Source organism: Oncorhynchus clarkii, chromosome 4, assembly GCF_045791955.1.
Source record: "Oncorhynchus clarkii lewisi isolate Uvic-CL-2024 chromosome 4, UVic_Ocla_1.0, whole genome shotgun sequence".
In the NCBI taxonomy this organism is placed as follows: domain Eukaryota; kingdom Metazoa; phylum Chordata; class Actinopteri; order Salmoniformes; family Salmonidae; genus Oncorhynchus; species Oncorhynchus clarkii.
The window spans coordinates 21,126,500-21,150,703 of record NC_092150.1 but is presented as its reverse complement, the minus strand read 5'-3'; the positions used below and the strand labels follow the sequence as shown (position 1 = coordinate 21,150,703).

Here is a 24,204-nt window from a genome sequence, read left to right as displayed (position 1 = left end):
AGGCTGAAGCGACAAGCGATCAACCAGGAAGCTGACTCATCAAAGCCCGCCCACATCTGGAGTGAGGGCATTCAGCCCTGCCAATGCACTAACCAACAGGAAAGTGCCTATTCTATAACAACCCGTCTCCCAACTAGAGAGATGTAAATACAGCAAGGACAACTGCTGAGGAAAAGATTTACCTGACATGGAATAGGCCTAGAACAAAATGACTATTTCAGAGAAACCATTCAAAAAGAGAATGATTTTATTCTTTACAAAAGCTAGACCTAATCATGTGGATGTGTTATTCCAGTGTAAAAATAACCCAGGCCAATCATGCCTGTTATAAAAGCACTTATGCAAGGAATGAGTGGTTTTCTAGAAGCCATTCTTTATTGTGAATCATGACAGATATACAGTGGGGCAAAAAAGTATTTAGTCAGACACCAATTGTGCAAGTTCTCACACTTAAAAAGATTAGAGAGGCCTGTAATTTTCATCATAGGTACACTTCAACTATGACAGACAAAATGAGAAAAAAAAAATCTAGAAAATCACATTGTAGGATTTTTAATGAATTTATTTGCAAATTATGGTGGAAAATAAGTATTTGGTCACCTACAAACAAGCAAGATTTCTGGCTCTCACAGACCTGTAACTTATTCTTTAAGAGGCTCCTCTGTCCTCCACTCGTTACCTGTATTAATGGCACCTGTTTGAACTTGTTATCAGTATAAAAGACACCTGTCCACAACCTCAAACAGTCACACTCCAAACTCCACTATGGCCAAGACCAAAGAGCTGTCAAAGGACACCAGAAACAAAATTGTAGACCTGCACCAGGCTGGGAAGACTGAATCTGCAATAGGTAAGCAGCTTGGTTAGAAGAAATCAACTGTGGGAGCAATTATTAGGAAATGGAAGACATACAAGACCACTGATAATCTCCCTCGATCTGGGGCTTTACGCAAGATCTCACCCCGTGGGGTCAAAATTATCACAAGAACGGTGAGCAAAAATCCCAGAACCACACGGGGGGACCTAGTGAATGACCTGCAGAGAGCTGGGACAAAAGTAACAAAGCCTACCATCAGTAACACACTACGCCGCCAGGGACTCAAATCCTGCAGTGCCAGACGTGTCCCCCTGCTTAAGCCAGTACATGTCCAGGCCCGTCTGAAGTTTGCTAGAGAGCATTTGGATGATCCAGAAGAAGATTGGGAGAATGTCATATGGTCAGATGAAACCAAAATAGAACGTTTTGGTAAAAACTCAACTCGTTGTGTTTGGAGGACATAGAATGCTGAGTTGCATCCAAAGAACACCATACCTACTGTGAAGCATGGGGGTGGAAACATCATGCTTTGGGGCTGTTTTTCTGAAAAGGGACCAGGACGACTGATCCGTGTAAAGGAAAGAATGAATGGGGCCATGTATCGTGAGATTTTGAGTGAAAACCTCCTTCCATCAGCAAGGGCATTGAAGATGAAACGTGGCTGGGTCTTTCAGCATGACAATGATCCCAAACACACTGCCCGGGCAACGAAGGAGTGGCTTCGTAAGAAGCATTTCAAGGTCCTGGAGTGGCCTAGCCAGTCTCTAGATCTCAACCCCATAGAAAATCTTTGGAGGGAGTTGAAAGTCCGTGTTGCCCAGCAACAGCCCCAAAACATCACTGCTCTAGGGGAGATCTGCATGGAGGAATGGGCCAAAATACCAGCAACAGTGTGTGAAAACCTTGTGAATACTTACAGAAAACGTTTGACCTCTGTCATTGCCAACAAAGGGTATATAACAAAGTATTGAGATAAACTTTTGTTATTGACCAAATACTTATTTTCCACCATAATTTGCAAATAAATTCATTAAAAATCCTACAATGTGATTTCTGGATTTATTTTCTTCTCATTTTGTCTGTCATAGTTGAAGTGTACCTATGATGAAAATTACAGGCCTCTCATCTTTTTAAGTGGGAGAACTTGCACAATTGGTGGCTGACTAAATACTTTTTTGCCCCACTGTAATTGTCTGCTCTCCTGTCCGTTATAACACCATAAAGCTTCAAAGTCTATTCTGCTGCCTCCCAGTGCCATTCTGTGCACCGCTCATAACCCACTCTCTCCAAACACGAGTGAAACGTGCCGTGAACAAACCAGTGTATTGTCTCAGTCTGAGCACTGTGGCAGACAACGTCACCCTACAACAGGGCTTCCCAAACTCGGTCCTTGGGACCCCAGGGGGTGCACATTTTGTTTTTTGCACTAGCACTACACAGCTAATTTAAATAATCAACTAATCATCAAGCTTTGATAATTTGAATCAACTATGTAGTGTTAAGGCAAAAAACCAAAACGTGCACCCATTGGGTTTCCGAGGAGAATTAGGAAACGCTGCCCTACAATGAAATGTCAAAGTTTAGGCCAAGCCCGACAGGGAGGCAGTCTCTATTAAACATTTAGAATGCTGAGTGCATCGGGGAGAGAAGAGGAGGCGCTGATTCCATTAGGCCGAGTGGGCGATGCTGTGGAGATGTAGCCAGGCTGAAACGTGATCGTCCGGCCAGCCTGCCTCTCCTGCAGAGAGCCTGTGTGACTCAGTGTTAGATCATGTTATCTATCACCAGGCAGGCAGTACATCAAATATCCAGACTGCTCTGGACTGGATGAACAGGGTGGACCACAGAACATCACTGCAACCTCACACTCAAAATGGCACTGATTTATCACTCCCAAGATACCAGTGCAGTAGGCATGGCAGAAGGACACACACGCAGGCGGCCATCTGACCGACAGTCTCACAATGCTTTTAAGCAGAGCCTTGATGGTTCACTAAATATTCACAAGTACTCATATCAGTGAAATGTTAATCATCTCATAAGGAGACCGGGTCTCGTACACTGCTTTCAAAAGAGAAGACCATCCAGGCGTATCCAGACTGTGAGCTCAGTCAACCAGTAATCCAGTTCAATTATTGATAGCGACATAAAAAGTGGATGATGTCTCACTTCCGACGCCCCATGCTCAGTGGTGAATGGTGGAGTTGGGGCGTGGCCAGGCTAGACCAGCTAGTATGTGTAACTGAACATGTTGTTCTCGTGTTTGGGTTCTTTCCAGGGCAAGAGAGAATTAACACTAGATAAGCTCATCAGCTTTAAGCACCATGTAGAGCTGACATTGCAAAGACCAGGACCTGACCCTTATGTTGCCACATTCATATTGTAAAAACAACTACATGCTTGTATCCATCTGTACCATAGGGTTTACAGAAGGCTCAGCAGAAGCAAGTGGCTTGAAGAAGACTTTCATAATTCCTCACGTGCATTTTTTAATGAATGTAGCCACCAGTTGGAGGAACACTTCCCTCTATTCTATAATGTGGGGGAAGCTGAAGCACCATAATCTGTGGTTCCATCTATAGCTCAGCCTATTAGATTGTAGCAGGCCTCCGGTGGTCCCTCTGCCACAGTGGCCAGGGGAGGAGAGGGGAGTGGAAGTCAGGATGTGTTTAACGCACCAGTGCAAACGCCAGAAGGGCTGCTGCCTGAACTCGTCCAATCGTTCGGCCCAAGGGGTGGGGATAAAGACTCAATATCCAATGAACGGACCAGGATCAACAAGCCACTTTGAGTGACTCTGTTCGCAAATAGGCGTACGGCAGCTAAATACTAGTGTGCTGTAGTGCTGCCTGGGATTGGAAATACAACTTCTGGTCCAGTCAGACAGATCACACGAAGGAGAGCTGACAGAGAGAGATAGGCCAGACCTTTCCCTTTGCATCATGGGAGAGTTTCCCTGGGCTTTCTTCTCCAGGCAGGCCGGAGACAGTGCTGAGACCAGACATAGAAGCAGAAATACTCTAATAATGGCCCTACTGCACGGAGACGGCCATCTATAAATAGACTAGCCTAGGACACCCCTAATGCCCTGCACTCCAACTTCCTATTAACACAGTGGAGCTGCTGCCCTGGCACAGGCACAGACAGACAGCTGGCAGGTGATCAGCTCACTACGAGAGAAAAAGAGAGAGACACTTGTGACAGAGAAGATCACTGGGCGCAGTGACATGCACTCTCTATAACACAAGCGTGTGTTTGTGTGTGTTTGTGTGTTCTGCCTTCCACTCCAGTGAACAAATGGGTGCAGTCAGGCTTTGTCCAAGCTGTTCATCCTTTTCCTTTAAAAAGGCTAAAAGGATCAACGACCAGTGTCCTCAGTCAGTAGGCCTAATTAGAATACAAACATTCAGCTTACCCCTTACCTGCGCTCAAATACAATACAATCTATTTACGTACAGTAAATATTCACTTTCTTGACAGATCAGATGCTCATAAAAAGTGACTAACTAATGATGAAAAGTATCACCTTTGGTTAAAAAAAACAGCAGTCAGGCAGCTTCATGAAAAATGAAGCTGCAAGGTTCTAGTGAGAGGATGAAAAACGAAGGCTGGCCGAGCTGTACTGTGGGCTGTTCCAAGTCCCTGTTCTTTCCCACCATCTGATCTTACTGCCCCACCTCTCCCCTCTGAAGCCAAGTGGCCACATCAAAGGGCTGGAGGCACAGCACAGCCCCATGGACCACAGCACAGAGTGAGCACACAGCCATGTTGGGCCTGCGCCTGCTAGGGATCAACCAACGACACAGAGGGGGCAGAGCCATCACATCTTCTAGCTACAGAGAAGAGCTCCATCCATCCAGCTGATTCTACTAGCTAACACCGTGTTATTAAAACAGTAATAGATAAAGTATCAACAACAGTTTTATGTGCTTACCTGAACTTCCCAACTGTTTATAAAATCTATATTCCAAATGAAGCTGTGGCGCACGGGACTTTATTGGTTCCTGAAAAAGAAGAAAAAGAGAAACCAATTAAAAAAAACTATTAAAATGGCAATTAAACATTATATAGGTGGATCATTACAGCAATAAAGGCTGTATGATGGCAAAAGGTTGAAAAATAATTATATAATGTACGTTAAGAGTATAGGAACTTCTGGGAAATTCCAAGACGCAGCTTGGCGATGCATTTATGTTTACTATAACATTCATAAGATACCTAAGACTTAAACACTGTATAGAGCTAAGAACCTAAAACTCAATCATTGGCTTAACACAGCATCCTTCCTCCTCTATGACACAAGCCAGAGCATTATGTTAACTAAACTTAGCTAGCAAGATCTTGAAATGCACGTTTGAAGTCTGGGATTTAGCCATTTCCCATGATTGGATGGAGAGCGTTCTGTACTGTCAGCTAAACCACACTCATACTCCCGGTCTTGTTCTCTCCCATGCCATAATAGCAGGTTAAGCTGGTTTGTGACTGCGGAACACACGGCCAGAGATACAGAGGGCCACGCTTCAATCAGCTGCTCATCACATTACAGGAATAACTATAGGGCCGGGAGACATCAAATGTATTACAATGTATGTTTTTGCACAGTATTTAGAACGCCTGTATCGTAGATTAATTTTTGTTCTGCTTTTATGAGCGTTTATGTCCACTTGTTCTCATGTCTTTTTTGTCTCGTCTCGTTCACACCTTCTGTGCTGTGCACCTTCCCATTTACACCAGAGATCTGTATATAATGACGAGATGCTCATGTCTCTGCCCTAACAATGGGAGTCGTTGTCCTGGGGGGAGAGACAAGCTTAGGTTCAAAATAAGCACATAGAAACGCAGTGGGCTTATTTTGGCGAGAGTGAAACCTCTCGCGTTGCCTCTTTCCCCCAAGCCCCTCCCACTACCACACAAAGATGAGAGATCACTTCTTCCTCACTGACAAATGGTTTCAATTCACTATTTGCATTTGAGGTTTTTATTTTACTGTACTAGACAAGTTAACCTTTTGAACCATATGTTTCAACTCCTCAAATTCTGAGCAGAGCAGACACTACCAAAACAGAAGTACCAATGAAAACTAATTCTGGAAAATGTATGCTCAGTTCGTTGCGCACACATTACAGTCCCACATATCGCTACCAGCATTTTAGTCAAACAAAGATTGTTATACTAGCTGTTTAGTCTGAGGTAGTCACCTCATTTGTGGCAGCAGGGTAGCCTAGTGGTTAGAGCATTGGGCTAGTAACTGAAAGGTTGCAAGTTCAAATACCCGAGCTGACAAGGTACAAATCTGTCGTTCTGCCCCTGAACAAGGCACTTAACCCACTGTTCCTAGGCCGTCATTGAAAATAAGAATTTGTTCTTAACTGACTTGCCTAGTTAAATAAAGGTAATATAAAACATGTATTTAAAAAAAAAAATGAGCCAATCAGTTGTGCTGTGACAAGGTGGGGGTGGTATACAGAAGATACTCTATATTATGGCAAGAACAGCTCAAATAAGCAAAGAGAAACAATCCTTACTTTAGGACATGAAGGTCAGTCAATACGAAACATTTCAAGAACTTTTAAGGTTTCTTCAAGTGCAGTCGCAAAAACCATCAAGCACTATGATGAAACTAGCTCTCATGAGGACCGCCACAGGAAAGGAAGACCCAGTGTTACCTCTGCTGCAGAGGATAAGTTCATTACAGTTACCATTACAGTTTGCAACCCAAATAAATTAAATTCTTCAGAGTTCAAGTAACTGACACATCTGAATATCAACTGTACAGAGGAGACTGTGTGAATCAAGCCTTTATGGTCGAATTGCTGCAAAGAAACCACTACTAAAAGACACCAATAAGAAGAAGAGACTTGCTTTAGCCAAAAAACACAAGCAATGGACATTAGACCAGTGAAAATTTGTCCTTTGGTCTGATGAGTCCAAATGGGAGATTTTTGGTTCCAACCGCCATGTCTTTGTGAGACGCAGAGTAGGTGAACGGATGATCTCTGCATGTGTATTTCCCACCGTAAAGCATTGAGGAGGTGGTGTTATGGTGTAGGGGTGCTTTGCTGGTGACACTGTCTGTGATTTAGAATTCAAGGCACAAAACCAGCATGGCTACCACAGCATTCTGCAGCAATACGCCATCCCATCTGGTTTGGGTTTAGTGGGACTATCATTTGTTTTTCAACCGGACAATGATCCAACACACCTTTACCAAAAAGGAGAGTGATGAATGCTGCATCAAATGACCTGGCATCCACAATCCCCCGACCTCAACCCAATTGAGATGGTTTGGGATGAGTCTGAAAAGCAGTCAACAAGTGCTCAGCATATGTGGGAACTCCTTCAAGACTGTTGGAAAAGCATTCCAGGTGAAGCTGGTTGAGAGAATGCCAAGAGTGTGCAAAGCTGTCATCAAGGCAAAGGGTAGCTATTTGAAGAATCTCAAATATAAAATTTATTTTGATTTGCGTAACACTTTTTTGGTTACTACATGATTCCATGTGTTATTTCATAGTGTTCTCTTCACTATTATTCTACAATGCAGAAAATAGTAAAAATAAAGAAAAACCCTTGAATGAGTAGGTGTCCTAAAACCTTTGACCGGTAGTGTATAACGTGAATCGCCCATAAATTTGAAAAAAATAGAGACACTCAGGCCAGCACCAGCCTACTCAACACCTCTCATCCACTCAGCACCAGCCTACTCCCAGACAAACACCTATCAGGGTGGCGATGCATATCAATAGTCTAAAGCACAGCTCCTCTCCTTCCTCCAAACTGAGTAGAAAGAATAAATGCAAATTCTCTGTTGGCCTCTGGCATACTGCTTCGCTTCCACCTATCCTGTTTTCAGATTAGTCCGAACATTGTGCACATCCAGAGAGGAAAAGGCAAAGCGAGAGGATTTACTCCACCCAAAATCTGTCCCTGTGAGATAAGCCCTTTTTTGTATGGAGGTCTATGAGAGTGTCTCGAATTACACAAGGCTTAATGGATTGACTAGAAGTTTCGTAATGTGACCTCCCGAGTGGCGCAGCACTCTAAGGAACTGCATCGCAGTGCTAGAGGCGACACTACAGACCCGGGTCCGATCCCGGGCTGTATCACAACCGGCCGTGATAGGGAGTCTGATAGGGCGGCACACAATTGTCCCAGCGCAGTCCGGGTTAGGGGAGGGTCTGGCCGGGGAGGGAGTTTACTTGGCTCATCGCGCTCTAGCGACTCCTTGTGGCGGGCCGGGTGTCTGCAGGCTGACCTCGGACCCGGGTCTGTAGTGTCGCCTCTAGCATGGTATTTCCTCTGACACATTGATGCGGCTGGCTTCCAGGTTAAGCGGGCGGGTGTTAAGAAGCGCGGTTTGGCGGGTCATGTTTCGGAGGACGCATGACTCAACCTTCCCCTCCCAGTGGGGAGTTGCAGCAATGAAACAAGATCGAAATTTGGGAGATGGGGGTAAAATACAAAAAATATATATATGTTTCGTAATGTTAAGGCTGTTACAAATGTACTAATATACAGTGCCTTGCGAAAGTATTCGGCCCCCTTGAACTTTGCGACCTTTTGCCACATTTCAGGCTTCAAACATAAAGATATAAAACTGTATTTTTTTGTGAAGAATCAACAACAAGTGGGACACAATCATGAAGTGGAACGACATTTATTGGATATTTCAAACTTTTTTAACAAATCAAAAACTGAAAAATTGGGCGTGCAAAATTATTCAGCCCCCTTAAGTTAATACTTTGTAGCCCCACCTTTTGCTGCGATTACAGCTTTAAGTCGCTTGGGGTATGTCTCTATCAGTTTTGCACATCGAGAGACTGACATTTTTTCCCATTCCTCCTTGCAAAACAGCTCGAGCTCAGTGAGGTTGGATGGAGAGCATTTGTGAACAGCAGTTTTCAGTTCTTTCCACAGATTCTCGATTGGATTCAGGTCTGGACTTTGACTTGGCCATTCTAACACCTGGATATGTTTATTTTTGAACCATTCCATTGTAGATTTTGCTTTATGTTTTGGATCATTGTCTTGTTGGAAGACAAATCTCCGTCCCAGTCTCAGGTCTTTTGCAGACTCCATCAGGTTTTCTTCCAGAATGGTCCTGTATTTGGCTCCATCCATCTTCCCATCAATTTTAACCATCTTCCCTGTCCCTGCTGAAGAAAAGCAGGCCCAACCCATGATGCTGCCACCACCATGTTTAACAGTGTGGATGGTGTGTTCAGGGTGATGAGTTGTGTTGCTTTTACGCCAAACATAACGTTTTGCATTGTTGCCAAAAAGTTCAATTTTGGTTTCATCTGACCAGAGCACCTTCTTCCACATGTTTGGTGTGTCTCCCAGGTGGCTTGTGGCAAACTTTAAACGACACGTTTTATGGATATCTTTAAGAAATGGCTTTCTTCTTGCCACTCTTCCATAAAGGCCAGATTTGTGCAATATACTTCATGATGCTCTCTGCGCTTTTAACGGACCTCTGAGACTATCACAGTGCAGGTGCATTCATACGGAGACTTGATTACACACAGGTGGATTGTATTTATCATCATTAGTCATTTAGGTCAACATTGGATCATTCAGAGATCCTCACTGAACTTCTGGAGAGAGTTTGCTGCACTGAAAGTAAAGGGGCTGAATAATTTTGCACGCCCAATTTTTCAGTTTTTGATTTGTTAAAAAAGTTTGAAATATCCAATAAATGTCGTTCCACTTCATGATTGTGTCCCACTTGTTGTTGATTCTTCACAAAAAAATACAGTTTTATATCTTTATGTTTGAAGCCTGAAATGTGGCAAAAGGTCGCAAAGTTCAAGGGGGCCGAATACTTTCGCAAGGCACTGTAAGTGGACGCACGTTGCAACTTTGAGAAAAACAACTTAGTTGTGCCTATTGTTCACACACATATCTGCCCTCATTGACTAGAATGGTCCCACCTGATCTCGCCTGCCTTCAATTATTGAGGACATGCATTTCCATTGTTAGAGCGGTCACTCGGCTATGTTGTTAATATCATCTTTAGCATATCTCATCCATCTTAAGTGGAAATCTGAGGAGAGACAGAGACTGGTTGAGTGAAGCTGAACTGGACATGACTGAGCAGGGAGGAAGGCCAGGGCGAGGCACTGTCTGTGACATAAGTAGAGGAAAGCTCAGCCTCCCTACTAGGGAGGGGAATGTGGGAACAATATGTAAATAAAAAACAGATGGCACAAAACCACAGGACCCTCTAAAACGCTTACAGTGGAAAATGGAGGCTTATGGCGGCTTTACCTGCTTAGATTCATACTCATCCCTGCAGATAACTGTGCAAATAACCAAACCAACCCAGGAAATAATATCTACAGCACCAGTAGGTAACTTCCCGGGTTAAAGGGTTCATTAACTTCCTTTTCATTGCCTCTCCAAAATTATAGTGACCCTCTCAAAGCCCAATCACCACACCCAACCTTATAAAAGAAAACACTGGAATAAAGTGCTTATGCACCAACGCTCAGAACCTGAAGCATTTAAGGATGTCCCTACAGCTGCTTTTTTCAGGAAATGAGCAGTCCAAAAGCAGATTGTGTAACGTAAGGTTACCGCTTATTCTCCATAAATCTAATATCCAAATAAAATCACGCTCTTGTGCTTGTAAAGACTAATGCATAGGCTGCCTAATGGATAATGCACTTAAATTAAACAAATGTATTCTTCCTCAAAATGTCCTCTGGACTAGACACAGGTGTCTGTTAAAAATGGGTTGTGGGTGGGGTAGGAGGGTGCTTCAGTCCCTTTCAGACAATTTTTGTGAACAGATTTCCATATCGTCATTCCCTTCCCGTACCATACTGGGGTATACAGTATTACCGGTAGTGCACACAAGGGGCGCCATTTCTTTCTAAACATATATATATGTTTAATGATGCTAAGAAGTTGCTAGCAAATTCCGATAGCAGACCCCTAGATAAATACTAAAAACGCAAGTGAACATAAAACAAAATCAGAGATGGTTGTATAACTTGAGCTGGGTTGACTATCTCAAAAGGCTACTCACACTTGTTCCAGGAGGGGATTGACTGTCTCTGCTGTAACCAAGAAGATTGATTTTGCAAGCTAGCAAACCAAATGCATAACTGGAGCCCTGAGCTAAAGAAAATGTATTTGACACTTAGATAATTAACTTATAGTTAAGATATTTAGCTCAGCAGTGAATTTTAAGTGTAACTTAATCACCTCTCATGCTACTCAACAGTGGATGTCACATCACAAAACGTATCCCATGTGCTCTGAGAAGATAAAAACAGCTCATCTACAAATAGGCTAACTAGTAACAATGCATTTTTTTGTCAATATCCTTTTCATGAATTGTGATTTTTTTTAAACATTATAGTATAGCAGATATTTTGTTTTGTGTGTGTTTTACAAATGTTGGAGTGCGACGAGGCAGGGCTGGTGTCCAGGGCAGCTGACCTGCAGGGTTAAAGGGCACTTCAGACCTGCTGCTGCAGCCTCTCTCCTCCTCAGCTGCCACCGCCACACCGCTCTCCAACAAAAGGACTAACTAAAAAGGATCAGCCAATTAGTTTCACAGCCAAGCCTGAAGTAGCCTAGTAGTTGGAGTAAGGGAGATATAATTTCCCTGTCAAGCTTGCCCTATTAGCATGTTAATTCCAAGAAAGATGCTTTAGGCTCGTCAACATCTTGTTATGTCATAAATCTCATGATCAATGGCGGGTTTTAATTTGAACCATTGTGTTCCTGAGCTCGCCTGAACACTGTGCTACCAACGGAGCACTGGGTGGATTATGGTTGCAGCTGATCATCAAGCTCCATCACAGCTGACAGACAGAGAGAGAGAGAGAGAGAGAGAGAGATCAGACGAGGCCTGTACCGCCCTGCCAAACGACACGCCTTCCTGGGCACAAAGGACAATATTTCCACAGCTCCCAGGAGATTGCCCCTTGACCCCTGTCCGGGAAGAATCTCAGCGTAATAGAGCATATTACTGAAACAGTCATCATGTAAGACATGGGAGACAAATACACAACTGTGTATTCTCATCTTGGCTGTCAATCAGGCACTGCTGCAGTTTTTTTCTGGATCAAAAAGGGGCTTAGATTGTGGGTGTGGCAACGGGAGTGGTCGGCTTGTTGGCGCAGCTGTATTTGGGACGACATTTTAGAGGCCTCCCTATCTTGGAGGTGAAGAGAAGTCTTAGCATTTCTCTATGGAGCGGAGAGAAACTTGAGAGTAAAGAACATTTCCAGCGATTCTACTTATTCTGCCATGAAGCAGAGAAAATGTTGCCATTTTAAAGCTAATTTACTGCAATGCCATGCATTTTGACATGGCTAATGATGTTATTCTGCGCGAACATAGGTAATACTGCTAAATTCATTGTTTTTGGAATTTTCAATTCACCCTGACTGTCTAGCTTTTATTTTGGTGACTGTTAGTCCTCAAAGATTATATTTAAAAATATATAATCAAATTAATTTAACTTATATAGCGCTTCTCTAGACACCCAAAGCGCTTTACATAGTAAAATGGAAGCTCACCACCCCCAGTTAGTGTTCTGACAAACACTAACTAGGGGTCTAGTTAGTGTTTGTCAGAAAAGGATTTCAATGGCAGAAAAAGTCCCTGTGCTGGCACCGTAAGTAGTGCAGAGTTCAGAGAAATGGGCATCCCTGATTATAACCTACAGTTCAATATTAAACCATACAAATGGGAATATGATATTTTCTCATTCAGAGAGCAGAGTGAACAGTCAAACAACGCAGAAGCCCAGCTATCGTCACTTTGGCCAAACCTGCATAAGGAAATTAGTGATGCTAAAATAGTAAACAGGGTGCAAGGGGCGGGTCCATCAGCCTTTATGGCCAGAGGTGTAGAAGAGGCAAGAGAGCAACAGCTGGCCTGTGACCAGCCCTTCTCCTGTTTCAGATCAGGTTTCAGGCCCCAGATGGAGCCAGCAGCTGCCCCCACATGATAGCAGCACTTCAAACATGTATGTGACAGCTGATGAGACACAGAACACTGGTACCAGTTACTCAGGCAGCTCCGCTGACATGAGATAGAGGAGTGGACCTCCATAGCTAATTTTGTAATTTTTATTTCCCCTTTATTTAACCAGGTAGGCTAGTTGAGAAAGAGTTCTCATTTGCAACTGCGACCTGGCCAAGATAAAGCATAGCAATTCGACACATACAACAACATAGAGTTACACATGGAGTAAACAAAACATAGTCAATAATACAGCGGAACAAAAGAAAACAAAATGTCTATATACAGTGAGTGCAAATGAGGTAAGATAAGGGAGGTGAGGCAATAAATAGGCCATGTTGGCGAAGTAATTATAATATGGCAATTAAAACACTGGAATGGTAGATGTGCAGAAGATGAATGTGCAAGTAGAGATAGTGGGGTGCAAAGGAGCAAGATGAATAAATAAACAACGTATGGGGATGAGGTAGGTAGATAGATGGGCTGTTTACAGATGGGCTGTTTACAGATGGGCTATGTACAGGTGTAGTGGTCTGTGAGCTGCTCTGACAGCTGGTGCTTAAAGCTAGTGAGGGAGATATGACTCTCCAACTTCAGATTTTTGCAGTTCGTTACAGTTACTGGCAGCAGAGAACTGGAAGGAAAAACGACCAAAGGAGGAATTGGCTTTGGGGGTGACCAGTGAGATATACCTGCTGGAGCGCGTGCTACGAGTGGGTGCTGCTATGGTGACCAGTGAGCTAAGGTGTGGAATTACCTAGCAGAGAGTTGTAGATAACCTGTAGCCAGTGGGTTTGACGTCGAGTATGAAGCGAGGGCCAACCAACTAGAGCGTACAGGTCGCAATGGTGGGTAGTGTATGGGGCTTTGGTGACAAAATGGATGGCACTGTGATAGACTGCATCCAGTTTGTTGAGTAGAGTGTTGGAGGCTATTTTATAGATGACATCACCGAAGTCGAGGATCAGTAGGATGGTCAGTTTTATGAGGATATGTTTGGAAGCATGAGTAAAGGATGCTTTGTTGCTATATGGGAAGCCAATTCTAGATTTCATTTTGTATTGGAGATACTTAATGTGAGTCTGGAAGGAGAGTTTATAGTCTAACCAGACACCTAGGTATTTGTAGTTGTCCACGTATTCTAAGTCAGAGCCGTCCAGAGTAGTGATGCTGAGCAGGTGCGGCAGTGATCGGTTGAATAGCATGCATTTAGTTTTCCCTGCATTTAAGAGCAGTTGGAGGCCACGGAAGGAGAGTTGTATGGTATTGAAGCTTGTCTGGAGGTTTGTTAACACAGTGTCCAAAGAGGGGCCAGAAGTATACAGAATGGTGTCGTCTGCATAGAGGTCCACCAGAGAATCACCAGCAGCAAGAGCAACATCATTGATGTATACAGAAAAGAGAGTCGGCCTGAGAATTGAAACCTGTGGCACCCCCATAGAGACTGCCAGAGGTCCGGACAACAGGCCCTCCAATTTGACACACTGAACTCTATCAGAGAAATAGTTGGTAAACCTGGCGAGGCAATCATTTGAGAAACCAAGGCTGTCGAGTCTGCCAATAAGAATGTGGTGATTGACAAAGTCGAAAGCCTTGGCCAGGTCGATGAATACGGCTGCACAGTAATGTCTCTTATCGATGGCGGTTATGATGTCGCTTAGGACCTTGAGCGTGGCTGAGGTGCACCCATGACCAGCTCTGAAACCAAATTGCATAGTGGAGAAGGTACGGTGGGATTCGAAATGGTCGGTAATCTGTTTGTTATCTTGGCTTTCGAAGACCTTCGAAAGACAGGGTAGGATAGATATAGGTCTGTAGCAGTTTGGGTCAAGAGTGTCACCCCCTTTGAAGAGGGGGATGACCGCAGCAGCTTTCCAATCTTTGGGAATCTCAGACGACGCGAAAGAGAGATTGAACAGGCTAGTAATAGGGGTTGCAACAATTTCGGCAGATAATTTTAGAAAGACAGGGTCCAGATTGTCTAGCCCGGCTGATTTGTAGGGGTCCAGATTTTGCAGCTCTTTCAGAACATCAGCTATCTGGATTTGGGTAAAGAAGAAATGGTGGGGGCTTTGGCGGGTTGCTGTGGAGGGTGCCGGGCAGTTGACCGGGGTAGGGGTAGTCAGGCGGAAAGCATGGCCAGCCGTAGAGAATTGCTTATTGAAATTCTCAATTATAGTGAATTTAATGGGTGGTGACAGTGTTTCCTAGCCTCAGAGCAGTGGGCAGCTGGGAGGAGGTGCTCTTACTCTCCATGGACTTTGCAGTGTCCCAAAACTTTGAGTTAGTACTACAGGATGCAAATTTCTGTTTGAAAAAGCTAGCCTTAGCTTTCCTAACTGCCTGTGTATATTTGTTCCTAACTTCCCTGAAAAGTTGCATATCACGGGGGCTATTCGATGCTAATGCAGAACGCCAAAGGATGTTTTTGTGCTGGTCAAGGGCAGACAGGTCTGGAGTGAACCAAGGACTATATCTCTTCCTAGTTCTACATTTTTTGAGTGGGGCATGCTTATTTAAGATGGTGACGAAGGCAGTTTTAAAGAATAGCCAGGCATCATCTACTGTCGAGATGAGGTCAATGTAATTCCAGGATACCCCGGCCAGGTCAATTAGGAAGGCCTGCTCGCAGAAGTGTTTCAGGGAGCGTTTGACAGTGATGAGGGGTGGTCGTTTGGTCGCAGACCCATTACGGATGCAGACAATGAGGCATTGATCGCTGAGATCTTGATTGAAAACAGCAGAGGTGTATTTTGAGGGCGAGTTAGTTAGGATGACATCGATGAGGGTGCCCATGTTTACGGATTTGGAGTTGTACCTGGTAGGTTCATTGATCATTTGTGTGAGATTGGATTGTTGAATGGCCTGGGTGTTAAGCATGTCCCAGTTTAGGTCACCTAGTAGCACGAGCTCAGAAGATAGATGGGGGGCAATCAATTCACATATGGTATCGAGGGCACAGCTGGGGGCAGAGGGAGGTCTATATCAAGCGACAACAGTGAGAGACTTGTTTCTGGAAAGGTGAATTTTTAGAAGTAGAAGCTCGAATTGTTTGGGTTCAGACTTGGATAGTAATACAGAACTCTGCAGGCTAACTTTTCAGTAGATTGCAACATCGCCCCCTTTGGCAGTTCTATTTTGGCAAAAAATGTTATAGTTAGCAATGGAGATTAAGGTTTTTGGTGATTTTCCTAAGCCAGGATTCAGACACGGCTAAGACATCCGGGTTAGCAGAGTGTGCTAAAGCAGTGAGTAAAACAAACTTAGGGAGTAGGCTTCTAATGTTAACATGCATGAAACCAAGGCTTTTCCGGTTACAGAAGTCAACAAATGAGAGCACCTGGGGAGTGGGAGTGGAGCTAGGCACTGCAGGGCCTGGATTAACCTCTACATCACCAGAGGAACAGAGGACAAGTAGGATAAGGGTACGGCTAAAGGCTATACAAACTGGCCGTCTAGCACGTTCAGAACAGAGAGTAAAAGGAGCAGGTTTCTGGGCACGATAGCATAGATTCAAGACATAGTGTACAGACAAAGGTAGGATGTGAGTACATTGGAGGTAAACCTAGGCATTGAGTAATGATGAGAGAGATATAGTCTCTAGAGACGTTTAAACCAGGTGATGTCATCGCATATGTAGGAAGTGGGATAACATGGTTGGTTAAGGCATATTGAGCAGGGCTAGAGGCTCTACAGGGAAATAAGACAGTAATCACTAACCAGAACAGTAATGGACGAGGCATATTGATTATTAGAGAGAGGCATGTGTAGCCAAGTGAACATATGGGTCCACGGCGATTCAGACAGTTAGCAGGCCGATGCTAACACGCTAATAGTTAGAAGGCCGGGGCTAAACAAGCTAGCAGTTAGCAGACCGGGTTAGCAAGCAAGCAGTTACCAGGGGCTAGCAGTTAGGAGACCGGAGCAGGCAAGCTTGCAGTTAGTAGACTGGGGCTAGCAAGTTAGCCTTTGGTAGTAAGTCTGTTTTTGCCTCTTCGTGCGGTGACGTTGATAGACCAGTCGTGGAGTTAGTAGGGTTCCAAGTAGCTCTAGGTAGCTAGCAGGCCTAGCAGGTTAGCAGAAGGGGCCTGTTGGAATCCTCGGGCAGATTATGTCGGTATTCCAGTTGTAGAGGATCGGCGGGGTTCCGTGCCGCGTACCGGCAGTAGAAGGTGTCCGGATATTGTAGCCCAGCAGTGAGCCGGGAGATGGGTCTAGCATGGGCTTGCCCCAGGAGTAGTCAACCCGGGTTGCGGTTAGCTAGCTGTGATAATCCAGATGAAAAGGTTCAGAGTTTGTGGTAGGAATTCGGGGATATGGAGAGAAAAATAGGTCCGTTATGCTCTGGTTTGAAACGCGTTTCCGAACTGGCGAGAGCTTTCCGAGCTAAAGGTTAGCTGATGATTGCTAGCAGTGGTTAGCTGACTGATAGCTGGTAGCTAGTTAGCTAGCTTCAGTTGAGGTATTCCAATTCGGAGGTAAATAGAAATACTTAAGGATTTTTTGGGGGATCCACACCACATTGGGGTGGCAGGGTAGCCTAGTGGTTAGAGCGTTGGACCAGTAACTGGAAGGTTGCAAGTTCAAACCCCCGAGCTGACAAGGTACAAATCTGTCGTTCTGCCCCTGAACAGGCAGTTAACCCACTGTTCCTAGGCCGTCATTGAAAATAAGAATTTGTTCTTAACTGACTTGCCTAGTTAAATAAAGGTCAAATAAAATAAAAATCAAATTGGGTGAGGCGGGTTGCAGGTGTGTATTTTGAAGTTGAGGGTTAGGAAAAATATTAAAAAGAACGCGAAGAAAAAGATATATACACATGGGACGAGACAGGACAAAGACGTCTGACTGCTACGCCATCTTGGAGTGTACTAATGGGATGACTACTACTACTGCTGCACCCAGTCCCCCTGCTACTACACAGCTCTCTCCCCACATAACAGCACTGGGTTTTATAGTTCATTATAAATACTTTCTAGTAGGGATGCACAATATATTGGTGAACATATCGGAATCGGATGATATTAGCTTAAAATGCCAACATCGATATCGGCCCGATGTCTAGTTTAACACCGATGTGCAAAACCGATGTCAAAGCTACCATGCATACCTATATAACGTAGGTACATGACGTAATGATGCCACGTAAAATGTTCCGCTACACGTGCAACACATCATTCCTAACCTAGCCCACAATGTCTGCTGTGTGGATCGAGTAGTCAAAAGTCGAGCCCTCATTTGAAAGAGTAAGAACATTTCAGCGAGACAACTCAAAGACGAAATTCATTAACGAGAAGATAATGGAATTCATTGTCCTTGATAATCAACCGTTCTGTCATGGGTGATGTTGGCTTTCACCAACTGGTCGAGCACCGGTACACGTTGCCCTACCGGAGTTACACAGAAATAGCGTCACTGCTATTAGCTTTATGACATACTATGGAATGCCGTTTGGGTCTTTGCGTGTCATAAAAGATACGTCCAACAACACTATTTGACGCGTCAAATAACAGTTCTATTATAGAATGTTGTGTGTTCTGAATTTGCACGTGCAAGCCAAGCACCACGACTACTATCAGTACCACTGTCAAAGCTGTACAAAAAGTCTGCAAACAAACAAACACCGGCCACGAACGATGGGTTTACAATACCGTGTTGGTAATAAAGCATGATTTGTTAAACCGCAACTTCCGGGGTAGCTAGCTAGCTTTAGCTTGGTACCTAGCTAGCAACAATACAACCAGCCTGAAAACAAAGACCAGTAAAAACTGCAGTCATTTTCTTTATTCTTAGCAATAATTTAGGAATCCTATGACCAGCACTGTAGGTGCACGAGACAACTTTACCAGTATCATAGCATACGTATCAATGAATCGTTATGACACATCAAATACGAGTGATAGTGTAATCAATGTGTATTAACTAAAAAAAAATTTATGAACGTTAAATTATAATGTGACGTGCAGTCATATTCAAGTCCTGATTGGTCAACAAGCTTATTTGACACGTCAAATAGTGTTATTTGACACGCAAAGACCCAAACGGCGTTCCATAGCATAAGAAATCCTGGTTGAGAATGAAATGACTGAACAAATGAACAACGAAACAGCACAGCAAGTAAGTGAAAGAAATAGGTTTCGATTATGTTTTACTGGTCATGGGGACATACGTAAATGCCAACAAAATAACTTTTTAGTCGGTGTGTGTGTAACCTTTATTTAACTAGTCAAGTCAATTAAGAACAAATTCCTATTTACAATGACGGCCTACCCCGGGCGATGCTGGGCCAATTGTGCGTCGCCCATGGGACTCCCATTCACAGCCAGATGTGATACAGCCTGGGTTCGAACCGGGGACTGTAGTGACGCCTCTTGGACTGAGATGCTGCATCCATGTGTGTGTGTGTTAACTATTTAACTGTACTAGAATGCTTAAAAGGCCGCATGTTGGTATATGTTTTTTTTTTGGCAAGGAAAATATTGGATAAGGTTATTGGCCAAAAATGTCATATCGGTGCGTCACTACTTTCTAGAACAACAGCTTGATATACAAGATGGGCATTGGTTAATTAAGCCAGTAGCCTGTACACTAACAGCAGACTTTTTACATCACAGGGTTACTTGGTTGGCATGCTGATCAATCGATTGTACTTTAACACACTTCAACCACCACCACAAGCTGCAAAGGGAGTGGTACAGTAAAATGTGGAATAGGATACTGCAACTCTGGTTTCCATGATATGGTTGACCACAATTATGTCTCTTCACATGCCACAGCATGTCCTCTGTGTCAAACAACTATCTGTTTTCACATAGCTACATATCATATCCACTAAGTAGTAATGAGCACTACAAGGTCATTCCAATATCAGTCAGACTTGTATAGAGTCCCATGGAAGTGTATTTCACTTACAGATGTAGGATCTTACATTTTAGCCAGTTTGCTTCAGCAGGAAAATAATCCTGCAACAGGAAATGTGTATTATGTGGATAATAAATTGACATTTTTGTAGGGTTTGACACATTTTCACAAGGTAAAATCAAGTCAAATGTAATTACAAAACTTCAGAAGCCTTTTTAAACCTCAAATGTCTTGCATTGAAGGAAAGTTCTCCTGCAACAGGGTGATCAAATTAAGATCCCACATCTGTAACACTCTCCTTCAACAGCACTGAGTTATTGCTAGGGGGATGTGCATCTTTCCCTTTGAAGACGATTCAATTCAATACATGGGCTCCGATATGATACAGGAACAATACGCTTTAGTTTGAAACGATTCAATGTGATTCGGTTGGATTAGACCAAAGAGTCTGTGCGATTCGGTTCGATGCACTAACATTTGTTGCATAAAAATTCATTTTCCATTCTAAATGTTAAAAATCTGAGCTGGGCTCTCGGAGCGGACTTGCGTGTGCTTGTATGTGTGTGAGATGTGTAAATGATGTATACGTCTATGGTGTAGAACAGTGGGCTCCAAAAGTATTGGAACAGTGACATTTTGTTGTTGTTTTGGCTCTGTACTCCAGCACTTTGAAGTTGAAATGATAGAGGGTATTTCTATCCATTTCGGGTGAACTGTTCCGAAATTACAATACTTTTTGTACATAGTCCCCCACATTTCTGGGGACCAAAAGTATTAGGACAAATTCACTTATGTATTTTTGGTCCCATATTCATAGCACGCATCAAGCTTGTGACTCTACACATTTGTTGGATACACTATTTACCAGTCATTTCTATTGGGCACAAAATGGGGAGACTATGTACAAATGCTGTAATTTCTAAAAACTGTTCACCTGAAATGGATTAAAATACCCTCAAATTGCCTCCCGGGTGGCGCAGTGGTTAAGGGCGCTGTACTGCAGCGCCAGCTGTGCCATCAGAGTCCCTGGGTTCGCGCCCAGGCTCTGTCGTAACCGGCCGCGACCGGGAGGTCCGTGGGGCGACGCACAATTGGCCTAGCGTCGTCCGGGTTAGGGAGGGCTTGGTCGGTAGGGGTGTCCTTGTCTCATCGCGCACCAGCGACTCCTGTGGCGGGCCGGGCGCAGTGCGCGCTAACCAAGGTTGCCAGGTGCACGGTGTTTCCTCCGGCACATTGGTGCGGCTGGCTTCCGGGTTGGATGGGTGTTGTGTTAAGAAGCAGTGCGGCTTGGTTGGGTTGTGTATCGGAGGACGCATGACATTCAACCTTCGTCTCTCCCGAGCCCGTACGGGAGTTGTAGCAATGAGACAAGATAGTAGCTACTACAACAATTGGATACCACGAAATTGGGGAGAAAAAGGGGTAAAATTTAAATAAAAATTTTTTAAAAAAAAATACCCTCAAATTACCAAACACAAACGCTTCGTTTGTAAATTATGGCACTTTAACCTCATAGTCAGTATATCATTTTAAATCCAAAGTGCCAAAGCAAAAAATGTCACTGTCCCTATACTTTTGGAGCTCTCTGTATGTCGGCACCTGAGCTGAGCCATAAGGGAAAATAATCTGTTTGTCATTTGTGCAGATTAAAACTGTTAGAGCTAATAATATATCAATATTTATCTTTAAAATTAGCTCTGACCAAGTGCATTGATTACTGCATTGTTGGGAGGGCTTGCAAAAAAGGAATTTCACTGTACTTGTACACGTGACAAAACTTGAATATATAGCAAAACTTTGGATTTCATCCAATCTTATAATTGTTTAGACTGTCTGGAAGTTGACTGTTGGGAGTGAGCATCTCTTCTTCTCCCGCTGTCCTCGTTATGAAATGATCTACTTTATCCTGTAAAGTTAAGGAAAACTACCAAAACTGTCACTGATGGTGAACCTGAACAATCAAAATAAAATGTAATGTAAGCCATGATCAGCATGTCTAGCCCGATGAGAGTTGTGCCTCCGGCGGTAGTTTAGGCTACTTTTATTCCGGTAAAACAATTTAACAGTGCATTTGATCAAAATCACCGTACAAATTATATTGGTGGTCACTCAACTAATAAAGCCTTATATTGAGGTGACAGGCAGATGTCTGCACAGTGAGGTTTGCACAACGCATCACCGGGGGCAAACTACCTGCCCTCCAGGACACCTACACCACCCGATGTCACAGGAAGGCCATAAAGATCATCAAGGACATCAACCACCCGAGCCACTGCCTGTTCACCCCGCTATCATCCAGAAGGCGAGGTCAGTACAGGTGCATCAAAGCTGGGACCGAGAGACTGAAAAACAGCTTCTATCTCAAGGCTATCAGACTGTTAAACAGCCACCACTAACATTGAGTGGCTGCTGCCAACACACTGACACTGACTCAACTCCAGCCACTTTAATAATGGGAATTGATGGGAAATGATGTAAATATATCACTAGCCACTTTAAACAATGCTACCTTATATAATGTTACTTACCCTACATTATTCATCTCATATGCATACGTATATACTGTACTCTATATCATCGACTGTATCCTTATGTAATACATGTATCACTAGCCACTTTAACTATGCCACTTTGTTTACATACTCATCTCATATGTATATACTGTACTCGATACCATCTACTGTATCTGCCTATGCTGCTCTGTACCATCACTCATTCATATATCCTTATGTACATATTCTTTATCCCCTCACACTGTGTACAAGACAGTAGTTTTGGAATTGTTAGTTAGATTACTTGTTGGTTATTACTGCATTGTCGGAACTAGAAGCACAAGCATTTCGCTACACTCGCATTAACATCTGCTAACCATGTGTATGTGACAAATAAAATTTGATTTGATTTGAGATGTGCAGTTTGACTAGGCTAAATGACTTGTAGATCAATGACTGTCAACACAATTACATGCTTAGTTCGACACTGAAGGAGAGGAATCAGTTATCACAAAATATTAGGTATTTTCGGAAGGTAGAAAGTCATTTGAGCAACAAATATTAGTGAACCGGCGATCCGTAAAATTTAAATCTATTTCCTGACCGATGCATGCTACATTTAGATTGGTTTGGGGTCCCATGGACCGATGAACTCATATCTTAAACATTTCAACCGGGGACCAATTCGTATCAGTTAATGATTACATCCCAAGTTATTGCTAGTGAAAGCAGAAGCTGTCCATTCAGTCAACAGCAGGTCCAGCCCACTAGTAGTAGAACACAATGCCAGTGGTGTAAAGTACTTGAGTAAAAATACTTTAAAGTACTACTTAAGTAGTTTTTTGGGGGTATCTGTACTTTACTATTTATATTTTTGACAACTTTTGCTGTTACTCTACTACATTCCTAAAGAAAATATGTTTTACTCCATACATTTTCCCTGACACCCAAAAGTACTCATTGCATTTTGACAGGAAAGTGGTCCAAGTAACACTTACACTTATCAAGAGAACATCCCTGGTCATCCCTACTGCCTCTGATCTGGCAGACTCACCAAACACAAACGCTTCGTTTGTAAATTATGTCAGAGTGTTGGAGTGGGCCCCTGGCTACCCGTAAAAAAAAAAAACTAAAATAATTATGCTGTCTGGTTTGCTAAATAAGGAATTTGAAAAGGTTTATACTTTTGATACTTAAGTACATTTTAGGAATTCCATTTACTTTTGATAAGTATATTTTAAACCAAAATACTTTCTTTTTTTCCAAGTAGTATTTTACTGGGTGACTTTCACTTGAGTCATTTTCTATTAATATATACTTACTTTTACTCAAGTATGACAATTGAGTACTTTTTCCCACTGCACAACGCTGTGTAGTAGAACACAACGCTGTGTAGTAGAACACAACGCTGTGTAGTAGAACACAACGCTGTGTAGTAGAACACAACGCTGTGTAGTAGAACACAACGCTGTGTAGTAGAACACAATGCTGTGTAGTAGAACACAATGCTGTGTAAGCCTCATAGGTGGTACGTTTAACAACCCCCATCCACCGTACCTCCAGCTGTCAATAAATGACTGTACATGACGGAGAGAAATGAAAGACCAACTACCGCTCCTTATGGAAGGATAGAAACCGGTTTCAATTTACTGTCCTCGCCCGAAGCATGAGTGTGTGTGCGTGACGGGGAGCAGGGGTCCCTCATCTCTACATCCACAGCGGGGTTATTGAGGGGGCACCAGGGCATTGATGACCTTGACTGCCAGGTCCCTAGTCCACGGGAGAGCAGAGGAAAAATGGTATGGCTATATTTCAAGTAAATGGCTTGAATGGGAATTATGAGCTGCCATTACCGTAAAACTGTTAGAATTTGTTTCTTTAACGCTCGGGATCCCCCCCCCAGTGTGTAAGCCTGCAGTGTACTTACAGGAGCGGGCTCCTGCTTCCATCACTGAGGGGTTTGTCAGTGTGAGAGAGCGCACAGCTGAACCAAAGACTAGACCACTGTGTGTGGACAAGGCTGGCTAACAAAGACGACCTTTCAGCGCTCAG

General features: G+C 43.5%; 1 protein-coding gene across 5 annotated transcripts in view; it reads right to left on the bottom strand.

Annotated features, from left to right (window-relative positions):
- Positions 1 to 24,204, bottom strand: part of LOC139406585 (casein kinase I-like) — a 48,431-nt gene that overhangs the window by 15,063 nt on the left and 9,164 nt on the right. For all 5 annotated transcript variants that reach the window (XM_071149329.1, XM_071149328.1, XM_071149330.1 and 2 more), the window contains one exon: positions 4,752 to 4,821. In XM_071149329.1, coding sequence (XP_071005430.1) covers positions 4,752 to 4,821 — 70 coding nt within the window. The remainder of the gene's footprint in view (positions 1 to 4,751; positions 4,822 to 24,204) is intronic.